Source organism: Brassica napus, chromosome C2 (genome assembly GCF_020379485.1).
Source record: "Brassica napus cultivar Da-Ae chromosome C2, Da-Ae, whole genome shotgun sequence".
Lineage (NCBI taxonomy): Eukaryota > Viridiplantae > Streptophyta > Magnoliopsida > Brassicales > Brassicaceae > Brassica > Brassica napus.
The window spans coordinates 15071471-15091719 of record NC_063445.1 but is presented as its reverse complement, the minus strand read 5'-3'; the positions used below and the strand labels follow the sequence as shown (position 1 = coordinate 15091719).

Genomic DNA, 20249 nt, shown 5'->3' with positions numbered 1-20249 from the left:
CAACCCTAATTATGAGGAATTAACAGGGACTCACTTGAGCTGATCAGATACGCAGAAGGATAATGTCAAGCTTGGTTCTCAGTAAACGCAACAACATATATTGCAACACAACCACCAAATATTATTGTTTCACAAGCCATATGCTTACAAAACATATGTTTGGTGGATAGCTCTTGGACTTTAACATTGCAATTTATTGGTTGTGGATGGGTTTGGAAAGACGTGTCGGGATTAATCCAACTAATAGGTAGAGGAAATCAAAGATGAAGAGAGTCCTCTTTGAACTTGGAGGTCGAAACACTTGTTTGGCAATGAAACGTATGCCACATCACTCTACCTACCAAAATTTGGATACAACTGTAAAGACTTGATCGCCATGATTAGGGAGCCACAAGCGTGACCAAATTTATCAGCTGAGCTAAAGGAGATATAAGCCTTACAAATAAGATTTCATAGCTTCAATATTTCCTACATCCCTCAAGGCCAAAACGAATTTGATGATGCTTTAGTTAGGGTGCGATAGATTTTCATAGGGAACTCTGTTTTGTTGGTTGTTCTACTATGGTCTGACTCCTTAGACCACCTCTTGTTTGAGTAGTTTTTGTAAAGTAAAAAAAAATTATGACTTGCATGGTTCACTATGAAAATCACTCCATGAGCTGGACTTGTAAGACGTCTAGTAACTACACTTGCTTCTTCTTTTTGGCTGTGGTTTGGCCAATGAATTATAAATGAAACCATCTATTATTTCTTTTCTTACAGATTTACCAAACACTAAGACTGTATGTAACATCCCGAAATCCAAGCCAAAAAATATATTGGATTTAAAAATAAAGACCACTAAGTACATGATCCGTTAGGGTTAAATCTACGGGTATTTTTTTTAATAAATAGACCTCTACCACCTCTCTTCTCTCCCCTTTCAGTGCACCACCAGAGCCCAGCTGTTGGACTACCATTAGCAGCAGCTACCGGCCCTCCTCCTCTCTAGTCGAGCAGCAGCAGCTGTTGTTATTGTTCTTCGTTTTTCTTTGTTTCATTGTTCTTAATATCATTCTCTAGATCTACTTCCATGTGAGGTGGTTCGAAACCAATTTCTTTTCTTCATCTATTATACTATTTGATATATCATAATGGTTGTTAGGCTGATATATCAGAATGGTTGCTAAGTTGTTAGATCCATGTTTAATGGTACATAAGAACCCTCACACTATTTAAAGGACAATTTTTTTTTATGCGAGAGATTGATTGTTTATTGAGCATTTCGTGATTGATTGATGACATGATTGTGATGATGAACTACACTCTTTTTAGCTTTGTAGATGAATAGAATGAAATGGATCTTATGAATGAATGTTGTTGTTAATGACTGGTATTGTACGTGACACCCCGAATGGGTGACTTCTAGAATAAAAAGAATCAATAAGAATGAAAGTCGATAAGATTATTCGGGCGAAAAGAATGCTGTCAATAAGATTGAATTGTGTTTAGAATGCGTCAATGAGAATAAATGTGTTAGAATGCATCGATGAAAAAGGGTGGCAACGATAGAAAGGAAGCCGTGTTTTATAGTATGAGTTTAACAGCGCAAACCGACAAGTGGATACATGTCCACATGTAAATAGGTCTCAGAGGTCTTCGTCGCTTAACTATAATTCTATGCATGAAAAAATGAATGTTTGTTTCTATTAATGATGCTGTAAAGATTCATTTTTGATCGTGTGTAGCTAGTCCATTCTTGTTCTGCATTAGGTTGTATAGTGGCTCATGAGGAAAACTAGTCTATAATTACTTTAGTGAGTAATTTATTTACATTCCTTTGTATGTAATATTACAAGTATAAGTGGTGGATTTGGTTGAATTGATATATCTAAAACTGAAGAAAACACGTTTGGAATTCGTGAAACCATTGTCAAAACACTATGATTTGTCTTACAAAATAGACATGTGCCATAATTTTGCCTTTGAAAACTTCAGGTTGTTATTGGAAAAAAAATGTGTGTTACAAATCGACTCCTTAAACAAGGGAAAACCAAGAGTGACTTTTAGAATTGATTCCAAGAGCGGACGTCCAAATCTTTTGTTGGAAGTTGGCCTTCTTAACTCTTTTATACATTTTTGTTGATATATTTTAATATTTAGACAAAAATCTTGTTTTATCGACATCATCTAATAAATGTTTGAATCCTTGTCGTCTGTGTATACCTGTTCATTCACGATATGTTAAACAATTTAAATTCTAAAAATAAAACTGCATGTGCATTGTACTATTATTTTGCTACTTTTAGAGGATGTCGTATATGGCTCTGAAAATTAATACAGTTACCAAGAATCACATGCAATAAAAAGAGTGCTATGTGAAATTGCATATAACATGTAGCAATACTTTACTTATATGATTTAGCAAAAAAAAAAAATACTTTACTTATATTTTGTTGGTATTTAAAAGCCAAAAATACCGTATTATCAACATAACACTTTATTTGCCCGAGTGTTCAAAGGACGATATTTCAGGAATGCATCACCCCTGGAACCTATTAGATCGTACTCGTCATCTTATGGCTGGCGTAGTATTGTCTCAGCTAGATCTCTGGTTAGCAAAGGACTAATCAAAAGAGTAGGATCAGAATCATCTATTTCAGTATGGAATGACCCTTGGATCCCATCCACTCGTCCGAGACCAGCAAACAAAAATCAACATAACCACATTGGATTCTCTTATTGATGAAACATCGAGAACATGGAATTCACAGGTTATTATGACGTTGGTGGACCCACAAGATGTGCAAATTATTGAGAGTATACCTCTAAGCCGAATTCAGACAGCAGATCGGGATGGATGGCATTTCACGAAAAATGGGAGATACGCGGTTAAAACTGGTTATGAGGTGGAGCGAGTGTATCCAGATAGAGAGAGAACACTGCCAGAGTATGGTCCTTCAGTTTCGTTGTTGAAAGCACACTGCTGGAAAGTGCAATGCCCACCTAAGTTAAAACATTTTCTTTGGCAACTGGTAACAGGTTGCATAGCGGTAAAGAAAAATCTACGATCACGAGGAATCCAAAGGGACATGACTTGTGCACGATGTAGAGCACCTGAAGAATCCATAAACCATGTCTTCTTTGAATGTCCACCGGCAATTCAGGTCTGGGCGCTCTCACGGATCCCGCCAAATCCAGATATTTTTCCATGTCAATCTTTTTTTGCAAATATGGATCATTTATTTTAGAGAGTTTCTCCGGCAATGAAAGATCATCATTTTGCATGGATTCTACGGTATATATGGAAAGGAAGGAACAATAAGGTATTTAGTAATTTGGATATTGATCCCCGAGATACCCTTAAGTTGGCAGAAACAGAGTCGGTGCTCTGGGCCGAGGCGCAAATTGCCCATACACAGCAAGCTGCTCAGGCAAGATCGGTAGTGAATGCGACAGTACCAACTATTCCTGGTAGATGGTGTTATACAGATGGGTCATGGAAAGAAAATGATAGATACTCGGGACAAGGGTGGTACAGTACTTTGGAAGGTTTTGCTGGTTTGATGGGAGCGAGGAACACTACAGTGAGTCGATCACTCCTTCATTCGGAAATAAAGGCACTTATTTAGGGGATGAAATGTATGAGGAATTTAAGACAGTTTACAGTTACTTTTGCGACAGATTGTTCTCAATTGGTAAAGATGGTTTCTGAACCTGAAGAATGGCTTGCATTTGCAAGTTACTTGGAAGACATCAAGGTCATACAAAGCAGTTTCCACAGCTCAGAGCTCATCTATATACCAACGACGCATAATTCAAGGGCGGACAGTCTAGCACGCAGTGCAAGAAAGCAATCCTCTTTTGTTGTCCATATGGATGCGGAGCTACCAGTTTGGTTTACAGAATCTATATGAGTTTGTTTGTTGCTGATAAAAAAAAAAAAAAAAAACCATATTATCATTATTCTATCATAGTAGAGACATCTTTTGAGTAGTACACTACAACCTGAAACTTAAGAATGTAAGAAAAAATCTTCATATCGAAAAACAAATCTTCGAGAGTTCCGTTTCACGTCTTATCATCTTTTCCAAAAGTGATTTTGATAAAAAAAACAAACCTTTCATGTATAAGAATATTATTACTAGGCATGTAATATTAAAACTCTTTAAAAGTAAGTGGAAGATGAAAACACTTTGAGGAAAAAAGAATCGGAGAGAAACGAGACAAATAATAAACTAAAGAAAAAAGTATCAAATAATGCTCAAATAAAATAGTGAACAAGCATGTGGCTACATATTTTGTTCATCTGCACAAAAGTTAAGCATACACATCAAAAAAAATTCATATGTTTACAAAACCTATAAATATGTATATATATTTATATTAAGTACTAAACTCATACAGAAAAACCAAAATACATATGTTGACAAACAGAAAACAATTTTTTTTGATGAAAAAAACAGAAAACAAAATTTTCACAGCTTGAATAGTTATTTTTACACAAGATTTTGATTCACACAGTGGAATTATTTTCTGATTGCCAAATTTTATTCAACTGTATGCATAATTTATGTATTTCTAAAGTTTGTACATAAATAATGTTTACATATTTATGCAAGATTTATTTTTTAAAAAATTGATCCGTTTATTTAATATTTCTTGCATTAGTTTTAATTTGTGACTCGTTATTAATTAGTTTAATAAATTTTAGGAGAAATGTATAGATACTAATATATAGATACTAATATATATAATATTTGATTATATATAATAGAAATATTAAAATATTTAATAAAATGAATTTTATAAATATGTAAGAGTATATTTTAGTTATTCTATTTAAGAAATATTTTTAAAAATATTTGTTGGTAAATAAATTTGAAATAACGAAAAACATTAATAAATAAGATATTACGAAAAATTTAGTAAAATAATAAATAATACACTAGGTGACATAAATATTTTTCCCATACAGTATAACTTCCAAATATTTCAATATGTACATAAAGATTTGATGATATTACATAAATTTTCCAATTAATATATTCCAACATTTCGTTCATTATTATTGATTTTCTAAAAACTCAATTTACGGAATATATGATGTTACAATAACTTTTGTATCCTTTATAAAAAAATTAAGCAAGCTAAACTAGACATCAACTGAATGTTGTCTTATGTTAAAACAAAATGGACCATCATAGTAACGGAATAAGATCAAGTAGAGTTATCGGCAGTGTTTCGAAACCCGACCCAGACCCGCGACTGAACCGGTAAACCCGGTGACTCAGAAAAAATCTGGTTTGGATTTTGTGAAAACTCCAATATTTAGAAACTCGCAAAAACCCACTAAAACTCAGAATCTGATACCGGTTGAACCACCGGTTGAACCAATAAATAAATTTTACTTTTTTAAGTTTTTAATTATGTTTTTATATTATGTTTTATGTTTTAAGTTTCCAATTAAGAAGTTACGTGCTGGCAAAAAAAAGGTTAGGTTTTCTTTTTTCAGTTTTATATTTGTGATTTTTAGATCTCGACGAAAATTTCACTATGCCACTTGAAGTAAATGCAAGTGAACGATGGTAGTGAGAAGCAAAATTAGTTGATGTGATTTGATGTTAGTTTATTTCCGTTATTGATAATTTATTACAATGATCTTTTACTTTTAGTTTATTTTAGATTTGAAGTTCAATTTATTATTCATATTATACATTTAAATATTTATGAATTTTATGTCTTAACTCTTACCTTGTTAAAAAAATTTTTAAATAGTCTAAACTATTTTTTGATATTTTGTATGTCAAATGAAAATAAAAAATATAAAAACTAAAGTTAATTATCTTCTAAAATTTTTTAAACATGAAATATATACTTATCCAAACTATTATTTTATGTTTTAAGAAAAATTTAGAAAATATTAAATTTTAGTTTTTATATTTTTATTTTCATAGCAAATATAATATTATATAATAAAATTAATTAATTTATTAACCCGTGGTCGATCCAGTGACCCAGCCACCCGGTAAGTCATTCGGTTCAGTATTGCCGTTGTTGATAACATAATTAATCAATTAAAAATCATACATAGAATGTAAATTTATAGATTTTTTGGGGTTTTCTGTATTCTAAAACACGTTCTTACGTGGCAATGAATTTTTGATACTTAACAATATATGTGAATGTTTTAAAAGGATTTAGACAGATATAATTTTATATAAAAAATATATATAATATATACACATTAGTTTTAGAAAATTGAGAAAAAATATATTTCAGAAATAGCTTTTATGTATAAAATATAGTTTAATATATATAAATAGTTGCAAATGATATAAAATATATATTAAGATGATGAATTTATAAGTTTAAATTACTTAAAACAATCAAACTACTAGCTATAATTAGGGCTGAGACATTTATCCGAGATCCGGATTCGATCCGAGATTCGATCCGGATCCGATCCGAAAATTTGGATATCCGGAGGGGCCGAATCCGGATACGAATAATAAAATGTTGGATCCGTCAAAACCGGATCCGGATAATAAAATGTTGGATCCGTCAAAGCCGGATCCGGATATTTTAATTTTTTAGTCCGGATATCCGGACCCGTAAGTTTTATTAATAACTATTTCAAAAATAGTAATATCTATATATAAAAATTAATTTTATTTAATATATTTCATTTTTATAATAGTATATATAAATTTTATGTAAATTTTGTAATATTATACATAGAAATAATTAAAAACATTATATATATTTTTATTTTTAAATCATTGTTAATATTTTATATATATTAATATTATTTTTTATTTATTTTAAGGATCCAAATCCGGATCCGGATATCCGCCGGATATTACAATTTTTAGAAGGATATCCGACACCAGGATATCCGAGCACCCCGGATCCGGATAAGGATAGTAAAATTATGGATCCGCCGGATAAAGATCCGGATCCGGATACATTAAAATTGTCCGGATACCCGATTCGTCCCAGACCTAGCTATAATCATATAAATATATAAAATAAATAATAATTAATATAATTAATAATACTAATAAAATTTATAATAATATTAATAACTTAGGTTTTGAATATCTTCAATACTTAAAATCCGTCCAAGTGTCCGTGTACACTGTATAATATCCGCTTTAACACTTTTCATTTGAATTATATAAATCCTCATAAATCAAAACATAATATCTGGATGACAAAGGATTAACTGGTAGAACTATAAATAGCGGATAGTTTTTTAAGAAAGGGTTATGTAATTGATTGTGGATGCAAAAAGAAACAACATGCTGACCATTTTCGTATCTGCTGTAGAAGAAAACAATTAATTAGGTCGGAGTTGTGTTTGGACGTAGAAGGGAACGGCGGATGTCAATTATTCACATAATGTGGAAAGAGATTCGAATTATTTGATTAGACATGAAATGAAAAAGTAGTTTGGTGGTCAGAAAAAATAATTAAAGAGAGAAAAGAACAAACAAAAACAAATGAAAGAAGCTAAGGTCCAATGGGCGAGGAGAGGCTACCAAGGCACAGCAAAGGTCAAGTAGTTTCCAATAATCAAAAGTGTTCTGGGACTTCAATATTCTTAACATAAAAATAATTACAGAATTTTTTTTAAAAAGCAAAATTTTCAGTTGTCCTCCCCATGCACTGAGGAGCTACTTCACTATTTTTTCTTTCCTTCTTTCCTTTTGTAAGGAGGAAAGGAACAAAAAAAAAACACAATAACATAAAGAATCTTTTGTTGGGATGCTATCACCATCCTTGTAATTCTTCGATTGGATATCTAAATACATTCATATAAATTATTTTTTTCTGTTTTGTGATTAACAAGTAATTTTAAATATTAAAAACCAAAATATTATATCGGTTTATTTATATTAAAAACCAAAATACCATTTCTTAAAATCAATAGTATTACAGTAATATAAAATATGCATCTCCGGTATGCACACACCAAAACTCTTCTGGTTAAAGATAAAATGGTTCAAATGCTCCTGGAAATTTTTGTTTTTATTGGACCATTTGAATCTATATGCATTAAATATCAAAAATCTTTTTTAAAAAAATAAAAATAAAAATATCAGTTATCATAATTTGGAAAATACATATATTTTCAGTTTTTTAAAGGTTGCAGATGTTTTTCTAGGCTTTGATACAGTGAACTGTGTGTCTGTGTCTCAATTATTTTTGTTAACCATAGTAAATACGAATTGACTTGAATTTTTTTTTTTTTTGAATACGAAGATTCGAAGAAGTTCGGAGCTCAATCTTACAATCTTTATAAACCCACCACGTCTTATAATATTAACTGAAGATTTCTTCCTTTCTAGTTAGACTAACGATCTCGCGTAATTTGGAAAAAGTATCAGCTGAACATATCAAATCATGATGCACGTAAATGCAGCGGCAGGAAATAACCTGCCAACTTCTGCCTCAAAAAAAAAGATTAAAAATCACTTCAAACATCTTAGAAAGAATAGTTGACTTGTTAAAGAAGGAATCTAAACCCTACATCTACTATACTCCAAAACCTTCCGATTCTCTATTTAGAAATTTCACATGAAACTACGTACGCCTTATGAACAATTAATAAAGTTGACGAATTATTTGTGTAAAGAGAATATAATAATTGATGTATCGGACAAGAACATACGTAGCTAGTAGAGACTGCGAAAAAAACAATGGAACTAGTTGTCGTGGTCCTACATGGATATGCTTTCTGTGTAGTGATGATACTCACTTCAACTCTGGACGATTATCTTTTACTTCTTTTTTGTGGACTCTTATCTTATACTTGCGGACAGCTCCCAGTCAGTAATCTCACCTCTCACATCAATGTCCCGAATAGGATACACACTTTTTTTTTACTAAGAAGGATACAAAACTTATACATAGCATTTCGCAATTTGAAAGAGAATTTTACTTTTTGTATAATATTTGTTAGCGTTTACATATTTTAGAAAATTTTATCTTGTAGACTGTAAACGTTAACGTAAAAAACAATACCATCAACTTTTACGAATTTTGATTACTTGTTTTGGAAAGTGTCTACTGAGATCAAAATAAAATAAAATAAAAGTGTCTTCTAAGATATTGCAGAAGCAAGAAATCCCCTATATATTATTTGAGAAGCATTACAACTTCTTTTTGTAGTCACGTGTCATCACTAGAATGATTCTTAGAATCATTAGAGAAATATGTTGGTCCATCTAATTATATAATAAGTTTTTTATTAAACTAACAATAAATTCATCATTAATGTACTTTATTATTTCCTTAAATAAAATTTACGGAATTTCCTAATGTGGCTAAAGTATATATGGCAATTAATGATTTTGAATAATAAAGATTTGATAAAAAATAGTGTATCTTCTATCATATTTGTTTAATTTTAAGCTATTAAATAAATTAAATAACCACAATAACCATATAATAAAAATATAGATTTTTATGTATATGTTATATTTTGAATTTTTACAAACGGCTATAAATTACTAAAACTGTTAAAAGTCTTACATTCAAATTTTATGATCCATGGTTTAAAATTTTTGTTATGACAAAATACAAACGATTACAAAAATTATATAAGTAAAAAGTCTAATTTAATTAATTAATAAGATTAATATATATATCGTTTTAAATTAAACTATAAACCTTATAAAATACAATATTTTAGTTTCAAAATTTGCTTTGAACAATTTTTTTGAACGATCATTGACAACTTATTTTTTTTTAATTATAAATTACTAAAACTATTAATCCCACAATGAAAATTTTGTTATCAGTAATTTAAATTGTTTACTATAAAAGATACAAATGATCAAAAAACTATATGAGTATAAATCAGTATTTAATAGACATTAATATTAAAAATATACTAAAATATATTATCTATGTTAGTATCATTTAAATTTAATAACATATCCTATCAAATAAAAAAAAATTTGGATTAATACAATTGATTTATATGTTTGCACCAATTTAATTATATTTTTAATAGTTACTGACTTTTAATTATTTAATATATATTTATTATTTTATAATATGTAAAAATATTTAATACATAAAATAATTTATATATATAATGTTGATCCCGCGCAAAGCGCGGATCTTAACCTAGTTTATCATTATTTTCCGTGAATTCTCTGATTTAAGTCATTCAATTCGGCATAGTTATGACGATGAGTTAATTCTAACATATTTTATGTCATTCAACTCAGCGAATTATACCGGGATGCTGCTATATACTCCATTTGTTTTTAAAAGATGCATATTCTAGATTTTTCACATATATTAAGAAAACTCATTAAATATACATTGTTTTTTGTGAATAACAATTTTTCATAACTTTTAGCCAATAGAAATTCAATAAACACCATTATTTTTTTTGAAACTTACAATTTTTCATAAAATCATACATTGAAAAAGTAAAAAATGTATCTTTTTGAAACAATTTTTTTTTCCAGAACATACATCTTTTAGGAACGGAGGGAGTACTATTTTAACTCGGCCTCGAACGAACGTGACACGTGTGTATCATTCAATTCGGCGAGGTTGTTGTGATGCTGCTGCGTCTTTATAAATTTCCATCTCGTCGGACAGAAGTTATTTTGAAAATATATTGGAGCATTTATCGCTTAGATGAATCATAAACGAACATGTCAATTAAGTGTTTGATTAGGACATAGTCGACATGTTGTGAACACAAGTTTATCCAAAACATTTTTTGGTATTTGTCTTAGCTTAGCATGACACCTAACTTTTGTTTAGTAGAACATGCTTTATATTCACCGTCTGACTGAGTTTACTATATCAGATGTATAAGTCATTCAATTCGGCATAAATTTATAAATGGGTTAAACGTGGAAATGAATGTCACTCAACTCGAAAAGCTTACTGTGTCATTGTCAAGATTTTTTTTCAACTCGGCTTTCACGACTAGTAAGACTGTGAAATTGAGATGAGTTATTCATCTCGGCGAGTTTACCATGACATGAAAAATATCTTTAAACACGAGTTTTTAGCCAATGAAACAGCTTACATATTACTTTTTTTGCATAATTGAACTTGTTAAAGCTGCCTACGTACTCCCGAAAAGGATCAAACCTTATGTAGTTTTTTTTCCTTGAAATAACGTTTGAGGTTCATAGAGTTCTATGATCTCGTCTACCCAGTAAACTTTCTTAAGATTAATTAATATGTTTCTTGATTCTATCTATGATGATTTTCTTGGTGGCTTTTTCCTTTTCGTTCCCTTAAATATATTTTGGTATGAATGTCCTTAGGCGGATCTGCCATCTCTCGCAGAAACCGCAAAAAATGTTAGAAGTGAACTGAAAATCGTTGTCGGTGACAATATAGTAGCGAAGCCTGTGTCGGAATATGATGTATTTTCAGACAAAGTTATGTACTTTGGGATCAGTGATTTGAATAAATGTATTTTCCTCCACCCATTTTGTGTAGTCTGTAATCATAAGTAAGAAGTGTCGCTTCCATGAACTCAGCAGATGGTGAACAATATCCATTGCCCAATGCATGACAGGATACAAAGTGGTGATCATTCTTAGCAACTTGATAGGACAGTGAATGTTTGGAACATGTCTCTAGCATCTCTTTCACTTTGCTGCACACTCTTTGCAATCTGTTTCATTTTGCTGCACACTCTTTGCAATCTGCTACCGTCGTTGGCCAAAAATGTCCATGGCCTTTGATTTTTAGAGCAACTGCTCGTTCGCCGGAATGGTTCCCTTCTTCTCCTTCATGTGTCTAAGCCATGATTATTCTAGTTTCTTTGTTGTGGACGCATGGTAACATGAACTTATTAGCCGTCCATCCGTAAAGGTTTCCACCCATCGGGATGTAATGGATGCTTTGGTATTTGAGCATGCGTGCTTCCCATCTATCATCTGGTAACTTTCTGTCGGGGATCAGGTAGCTATGATGGGGGACAACATCTTCAGAAGCCAATGGATGCTCGGTATCTTTATCTTTTGAACCGGGACTGTCCTCTTTACTTGATCTTTAGGATTACTCCCCCAACGCAGTGATTACATCTGCACGTGTATTCTCTCCCTTGGTAACCTTTGTTAATTTGAAAAATCTGAATTCTTTAAGATCTTGGACGACTTTCATATAGGTGTCCATTCTTTTGTTCTTTGCATAGTAGTCTTTGCTATACTACACAATAGGCTTGGATATGTTTTTCTCTAGTTGTCTTTGCCATTAAGAGTCTGGTAATGAGAGCTTCATATTCAGCTTTGTATTCAACTTCGTTGTTAGATGCTGTGAATCTTAACCGGATTGACTAGTAAACCGGAGACTGTTGAGAAGGGGACCATATCTGTATGAATCGGAGAAGATTCAGATGAAGCTGGGGAAGGCCAAACCGAAAAGGTCTGGATTGTGAAGACTAATGAGCTCCATCCTGGAGAAGATGTGCAATAAACAGGCCGTTCACCTCTCTTTTGTTTTTATGCTTCTATTTAGTTTGTGTTTTAAACTTTCTCATTGAGATTTTTGCCATTGGCTGGCTTTAATATATTTCGTAAGTTTATGTTATCATCTCGTCAATAATAGTTTAACTTAGACGTATATTAAAATTATATAAAATTTAAAATTTTCATAATTAAATTAATTTATTAAAATTAGTTAGCACATAAAATTAATATACAATTTCACTTTTCTCCATTGTTTCATTATTTAAATACACTAATATTAATTCTAATACATTTATATTCGTTTTTTATTTTTCTAATAAATGTCTCCACTCTTTATAAAAAATAGTAATAACCTTGTAATTATTCTGTTATCATAGGAATATTGATTAAAGTTTTGCATATTAATTAAAGAAGTTCAAATAACTTACTGTCAGTAACTAACATATATATTTGTTGTGCCGGCCGAAGTTAAAGCATTTTCTATGGCAACTCCTTTCAGGTTGTATAGCGGTAATGAAGAATCTTCGGGGGAGAGGAGTACAAGGAGCTATTTGTTGTGCTCGATGTGGAGATCCAGAGGAATCAATAAATCATGTGTTTTTTGAATGCCCTCCAGCACGTCAAGTGTGGGCATTATCTAAGAAACCATCGAATCCGAACTATTTTCCTACTTGTTTGTTTTTTGGTAACATGGATCATCTCTTTTGGAGAGTTATTCCAAAGATGGATGACCACTAATTCGCATGGATATTATGGTATATATGGAAAGGTCAGAATAATAAAGTGTTTAGTAATCTTGATATTGATCCAAGTGAAACACTTAGATTAGCAGAACTGGAATCGGCACTTTGGGCTGAAGCACAGGTAATCACTCATTAAAGAAAGGAGAGGCAAGTACAGACCAGACCTACATTAGAAACTACATGACGATGGTGTTTCATAGATGGTTCGTGGAAAGAGAAGAAACTATTTTTGGGACAAGGATGGTATAGTACCTTACCGGGTTTTGATGGTTTATTAGGAGCAAAGAATGTAAGGGCGTGTCTATCACCTCTTCACTCGGAGGTGGAGGCGTTGATTTGGGCAATGGAATGTATGAAGAACTTACGATAGTTCCAGGTTACGTTTGCAACAGATTGTTCTCAATTGGTGAAGATGGTTTCGGAACCAGAAGAATTGCCAGCATTTGAAAGCTACCTGGAAGATATCAAGCTTTTACGAAGAAGCTTCCTCAACTTAGACATCATCTATGTACCCCGAACGGAGAACCTAATGGTGGATAGTTTGGCACGTAGTGCTAGGAAACAACTGTCTTTCGTCGTTTATATGGATGTGAAGTTGCCGATTTGGTTTAAAGGGTCAATATGAGTCTGTGAATGTCTTGCTGTTAAAAAAAAAAAAAGTAACTAACATATATAAATAAAAAATAATTATATTATGGAGAGTACAATAAGAATAAGAGTTTGAATAGAGAGAAAGAAAAATATGGAGGAGACACATGGGTGTACGAACTGCACCTTAGTTGCCATTCAACATTTTTTGTTTAGTTGTAAGTTAATTAACTTTATTTAATATTGCACTGCAAGTGTTCGAAATCTCTAAACAAATATCATGAACCTCTAGCTACAGTTGATACTCTTTAATATTTGAGTGTTCTTAGTTCTTGTTTTTATTTTTCTTTAAAATAAATTATTCTTTTATTTAAATATGTAAACATGATGCTTTTCGTTTTAAAATGGTTTCAATCATATAAATGTCTACAAAAATTTAGTCTTAGACAAAATAGAAATTCATAGGAAAACTATTCATCAAATTTTATGTCTTTTATTTTTAATTCTAAAATTTACGTGTACCAAACCAACCAAATTTTTTAGTTTTTAATTGAATTTTAGTTATGAATTTATTTCAGTTTGTCGGATTCAAAATTCAGTTATTGGCTTGGTTCGTCATTCCATTTATTTTGTATTTTGACATCTTAAGGTATATTTTTAATTTTTGAATGATTTAGATGGTATTGAACCTAAATCGCAAAAAAAAAATCGAACAGAAATTTATAAATATTTGAATGAGTCTTAAATCCCTAACTGCAAATTTGGTGTGTGTTTTACGTCTTCTTTCTTTTTCTTTGATTTATATTTTAGAAAATAAAATATATGGTTATAATTTAATGTGTTTGGATAATATAGTTGACAAATTTTATTTTGTGAGTTTGGATAGTTTCTTACTTACATATATACAAATAATTTATTTTTCAATATTTAAACTACTTATTCTTATATTATATTGTATTTAGTTGACAATGTGTATTTTTCAGAAATTCGAATAGATTTGAACCAAATCCGAACAGATACTAGAATATCCACTCCTAATCATATTGGCAATATACATGCAGATCAAAACTATATATTTTAATATATTTAATATAGAAACACATTTGTAGTTAAAATAAGTTAAATGGAAATTTTCATGCGGTCGTTATAGTGTGTATCGCTATTGTTTTCTTCTCTTTCCATTCAAAATCCTAGATATTACATTTGAACTCGAATGCTATTATAAATGATTTTTTTCTAATCCACTTATGTTTCACCCTCTAAAATAAAGATTGTTATTTTTTCTTTTATATTTAGAGAAAATATATTTATTATTTTAAAAGTATAATTGGAAAATCACATTTTATTTTAGTATAAAAATAAAAGAATACATTTAACGATGGTCTAACGTGTATGAAATTATTTGTTTTCACATTTTCTTTACTCAATAATTCTCTTGAGTATCCTTTAATTTCGATATCCTCATTCAATTGTCTTACATAATTTATCAAATCTTGTAAATGCGTCACCATCAACTTATGTTTTTATACTGAGAAAAATTATGACTTCTAATTTGAAATCTTTTTTACTTCGAGAGATACTAAATGTGATGAATCAAAAGAGTATTAACTCAGGCAGCAATTCCTCTCTTATTTCCTCTCAAAAAGCAATTCAATTCCTCTCTTCGAGAACGGTCATCTTAAGGATTAACTCAAAAAGTAATCCTTAAGGTGACCGTTCTCCTCTGGCGCGGTGCTCGACGAGCCGAAGCAGGTCGCACTTCCTCTCTCTTCCTTCGTTTTTCTCTTTGCCTCTTCCTTTGTTTTCCCCTCTCTGAGATGTCAAAACCCTAGAGACGCCATTGATATCTCGCTCTTATTCGGGGCCCCGGTGAACACTCGGCTTGATGGTGACTAACTCCGGTGTAGAGTCGAGGTCAGGGAGGCTTGGAAGCGGCGGAGGTCAAATTTTAGAGTGGTGATTTTTGAGATGAAAATTTTCAAATTACTTCTTGCCAATGCGGTTCCAATCTCAGCTCGTCTTCAACTTGGTCAGGGGTGGTTGCGACTTCGTTCTTAGATATGGAGTTTCCATGTCCACTCGATCGAGCTTCAAAGCATGTGGTGGATTTAGTTGTGGAGGAAAGTGTGAAGCCTATATATAGCTCCTTTCATGGATTAACATCAATCGAGAAGTGATGAACATGTGTAATCCGAGGTTGCTAATAACAACTCGTCAGTGTAGTCTATCAGATTTAAACATTTAAGTTGTATGTTTTACCGATTTTGTTTCTCTCGGTTGTAAATTGCTTCTATCCCCATTTTTGGATTGAAAGTAATAACAAGTAAATATTTTTAAAATGTGATGAATCAGTAGATGGTAAAACATTTTCCTTTAAAGTGTAAGAGCACCCCCATTAGTGAACTTATGGGGGGGGGTTCACACAGATTCCAAAAAAAAAAAATATTAAAATAATGAATAGTGATGAACTTGTCTCTCTCCACCTCTTTCCAATGAACCGGGTTCATCACTGTAGCGCGGGCCCCACGGCACGTGGCGGTCCGCGATTGATCCGATTAATTTTTTTTTTTTTTTTTTTAAACAAAAATCAAACAGAAAAAAAAATATAATAAAAAAATACTTTGTGAACCCCTTTCATGGGATTCAGTAACGGGGGTGCTCTAACATCTTGGAATTGAACTCAGATCCCATGATACTAAAGCAACACTAATCTAATTGGCCAGAGATTGGCCGCACTTGACTGCCAACTTTCACCTTTAACAGAGTTTTAATTAATAAGTTAAAGAGTTATGGACCCCGAGTATGAAACCAATTGAACCAACACATACATACACAATGAATTATTATAAAAATCATAAGAAAAATTAAAAAATTAAAGAAAATTATTCCAAAAAATATTTTTTTTTTTTTAACTCTAGTCTGACTTAAGTGTGAGACGTCCCACCATTGTCCCCTCCACTCCCACTCACAGCAACCTTAGCTTTTCCCATCATAATAAAAATCATCTTACACTATATCAATCCCACTTCTTTCCTCTCTTTTGTGCTCCCAAACCGAACAAAACATTCACAAACCCAATTAACTCATCTTTCTCCCATCTCTCATCTCTTCTTCTCTCTCATATCAAAAACCTACAAAAACTCTCGAGACAGATGCAGACAAAGCTGATCATAACTCTCAGTTCTTCCTTCAAATCCCAAGCCTTTGTCTCTTCATCATTTTAAGAGGTAGGAATATTCTTTGTTTTCTTTTGAAAATCTGAATCCCTCAATGTTCTTGGATTAACTTTTGTCTCAAAACTGTTGCATCTAAGGTTGATGAAGTTTTGATGATCAATCAACAATTATTAGTATGGTTTGTAACACTTTTATTAAAGGTTTGGGTCAGTAAAATATTGTCATTTAGTTCCAACTCGTTCTTTCTTTTCGTTTTGCACGAAACATTGAATACCCAAAAATATTACTTTTCTTTATCCCTCAATTTTTGTAAAAATAATCCTTCTATTTACACATCTTTTCATATCCAATTTAGAATTACAGTTAACGATGTAATTTAAAGTTTAAAGAAATTTCATTGGGTATTGTTTAGGTATTCCGTCCCACAAATGTCAGCTGATATTGGGAGAGGATCTTTAGAAAAAAAAAAACTGAATTCGGATAAGATCTTACTGAAAAAAACACACACACAGATAATGATTTAAATGATGGATCTTGCTTCATATGTAATTTGATTTTGCTGTCGGTGATATTTTCGCTACATATGTCTTTTTGTCTTTTTGTTTGTTGCTTAGTGTCTGTGCGTCTGTTTTCTGTTTGTCTAGTTGTGGATATGTCAGTGTTTTATTTTTCGATTTTGACTGTCAATGACGCAGAATCAAAAAAATAAAATAGAAAATCATTTGGATCTATTTCTGTTTAACATTTTACCCAATTATTTGGATTTTTTTATTTAGATTATAATCAAGCAAATGAAGTAGAAAACGATTTGGATAAAATTCAATCTACTAGCTTGTTTGAGTTACTGCTAAAAATGGAATTCGATTAATTATAAATTTTGATTTATTAAGAAATAGAAGAATATAATTGGTTTGGAGTTGACTGCACGATGGATGTGTCAGCACTAAATTTGGCACTTCTGATGTTGTCTACTCATTGACTCACTAGGACCATTTATAATCACACCAATGTTTCCTCCCACTTGTTTTTCTTGATTATTATTAATTTTATTACAATACTTTGAAGACGTTATCGACTTTGTTTGGCCAGAAGTGATCCATCTAAGTTCTTAAAGTTATTACTTCCTATATAATTCTCAATTATCACTCATCTAGACATTCTTAACATTCTTTCCAGATAAAATCATTGCAGAAAAAGATAAAACAACCGTCAGGTTCTGCCAAAATGATGAGACCGATCTTAGACCTCGAGATTGAAGCTTCATCGAAACATGATCATTCAGACAGTACCAGTAGCCAAGTTGCCTCGAACTTGTCTCCCGTTGGAGACGATTACAAGCCCATCTCTCTGGATCTTAGCCTCTGTTTCAATAACAACAACAACAACAACAACAACTTGGATCTTGAATCATCTTCTTTGACGCTGCCAATTTCGAGCACCAGCGAAATTAGCAATCCGGAGCAACAACAACCATCAGTATCGAAGAGGGTTTTCTCTTGCAACTATTGTCAACGGAAGTTTTACAGCTCTCAGGCTCTTGGCGGTCACCAAAACGCTCATAAACGCGAGAGAACGCTTGCCAAACGCGCTATGCGTATGGGTCTCGCTGGAGTTTTCCCTGGCAGAGGATCTAGTAGCTCCTACGCCGCTGCTGCCACAGCAGCTGCTCTCTCGTGCCTCCCGCTGCATGGAAGCGGAAACGGTAACATGACGTCGTTCAGGACTTTGGGAATCAGAGCGCATGCCTCCCCCCACGACCTCGGCATTACAAGGCCAACACAAGAAACAATCATTAGAAACATTGCCAGGTTTAACCAGGGGTATTTCAGTAATTTCGCACCTTTTCTCGTTGAGGACGACGAGGCCGAGCTGCTATGGCCGGGGAGCTTCAGGCAACGGGCGGATGTGGTTGCGGCTGCGGCTGAAGCAGGTAATGGTGATTTAGGTGAACGAAAAATGGATTACTTGGAGGTCAAACATGCAGTGGACATGAAGAGTTCTCTTCCAGATCTAACCTTGAAGCTTTGAGCTATCTTCCTTTTTCCTCTTTTTGAATTTGGATTCTTAATTTGCTTTCGCGAGATTTATAAGTCTATTATGTACAGTGAGCGTTTTACAAACCATTTCTAATATGTTTTCGCTATGTGGTCACTTTCAATTGATGGACTTATAAGGCAATTCTAGTGTTTGCTTATGTGTATTAACGAAAGGGGATATGTATTTGATATAAAGTATATAAGTGTGCACTTGTGAATAATCACTAGGTAAAAATCTATGAAACCTTTTATTTTAAGTATGATTATGAATTTGTTGATCAGTTTTGCTACGTCTCCTCTGGGTAACGATCCTATAACATTCGGAAATTGTGTTTTGCCTTTGTTTTAGAACTGGAAAATGTTTTTGTCTGTTGGCGAATGTAGGTTTGCGACCTATATTGTATGCTGTATCTGGAGTTGTAAGGTGTCTTTTTGAATTGTGTTCTCTTCCCAAAAAGAAATTTGTTGTCGATTGTGTAAATCAAATTAGATTATGTAAAATCATCTCTAATCCAAACCTATTTTTTCCTCTATAATTTCCACTAAAATAGATGGATTTCACTAAAATAGTGAAAAAGTAAAATCCATCTATTTTCTTCTCTATAATAAAATAAATATATTATAGAATAAATCATTCGAGCAAAATTTATTCTATAATAGAAGTACTCTGTTTTACTAGGAATTATAGAGGAAAAAATAAGTTTGGGTTGGAGATGTCCTAAACACGAAGAAGAATATATATATACATAGAACTTAACTTAATCTACATGGACCCCTAACATGTTAATTTACTTTTAAAATGAATAAGATTAATTAAGGCTCCGATTAGTAAAGACTTTCGCTTTAGACTTTAGCTTTAGAACTTTTGGCTGTAGAGATTTTGGCTTTAAAGATTATAGATGTTACTTTAAAAAATTTATAAGTTTGATTGGTATCGAAAGCTTTAATTGTTTTATTATTATAAAAATATATTAATATTTATGAACTATGTTCAAAAGATAATATAAAATCTGTAAAAATACAAAAATATTAAAATAAAATATGAAAGGAATATTTAGAAGAAAAAGTTCATATTTATTATTTTATTTATCGGTTTGATAATCAAAAACTGTATTAAGGAATTGAATATCATAAAAATAATTTGCAGAATTTTGAGTTTCCAATGCTTATTATATAAATCATCTTTAGATCATCAAAATTTAATTTTTCTTTTTCTTTTAACTCAAATTTGTTCTAAATTGGTTGTTGACATTCTGAAGTTTTGGT

General features: G+C 31.8%; 1 protein-coding gene across 2 annotated transcripts; it reads left to right on the top strand.

Moving 5' to 3' along the window:
• Positions 1 to 16737: 16737 nt before the first annotated feature.
• On the top strand, positions 16738 to 19246 carry LOC111213949 (zinc finger protein 4). 2 transcript variants are annotated; one of them, XM_022715792.2, is made up of 2 exons: positions 16738 to 16998; positions 18124 to 19246. In XM_022715792.2, the coding sequence occupies exon 2, from the start codon at positions 18172 to 18174 to the stop codon at positions 18973 to 18975; it is 804 nt and encodes a 267-aa protein (XP_022571513.1). In that variant the 5' UTR covers positions 16738 to 16998; positions 18124 to 18171; the 3' UTR covers positions 18976 to 19246. The 2 variants fall into 2 exon arrangements, with proteins under 2 accessions (XP_022571513.1, XP_022571514.1); XM_022715793.2 differs by having other exon boundaries at positions 16747 to 16998; positions 18139 to 19246.
• Positions 19247 to 20249: the final 1003 nt, after the last annotated feature.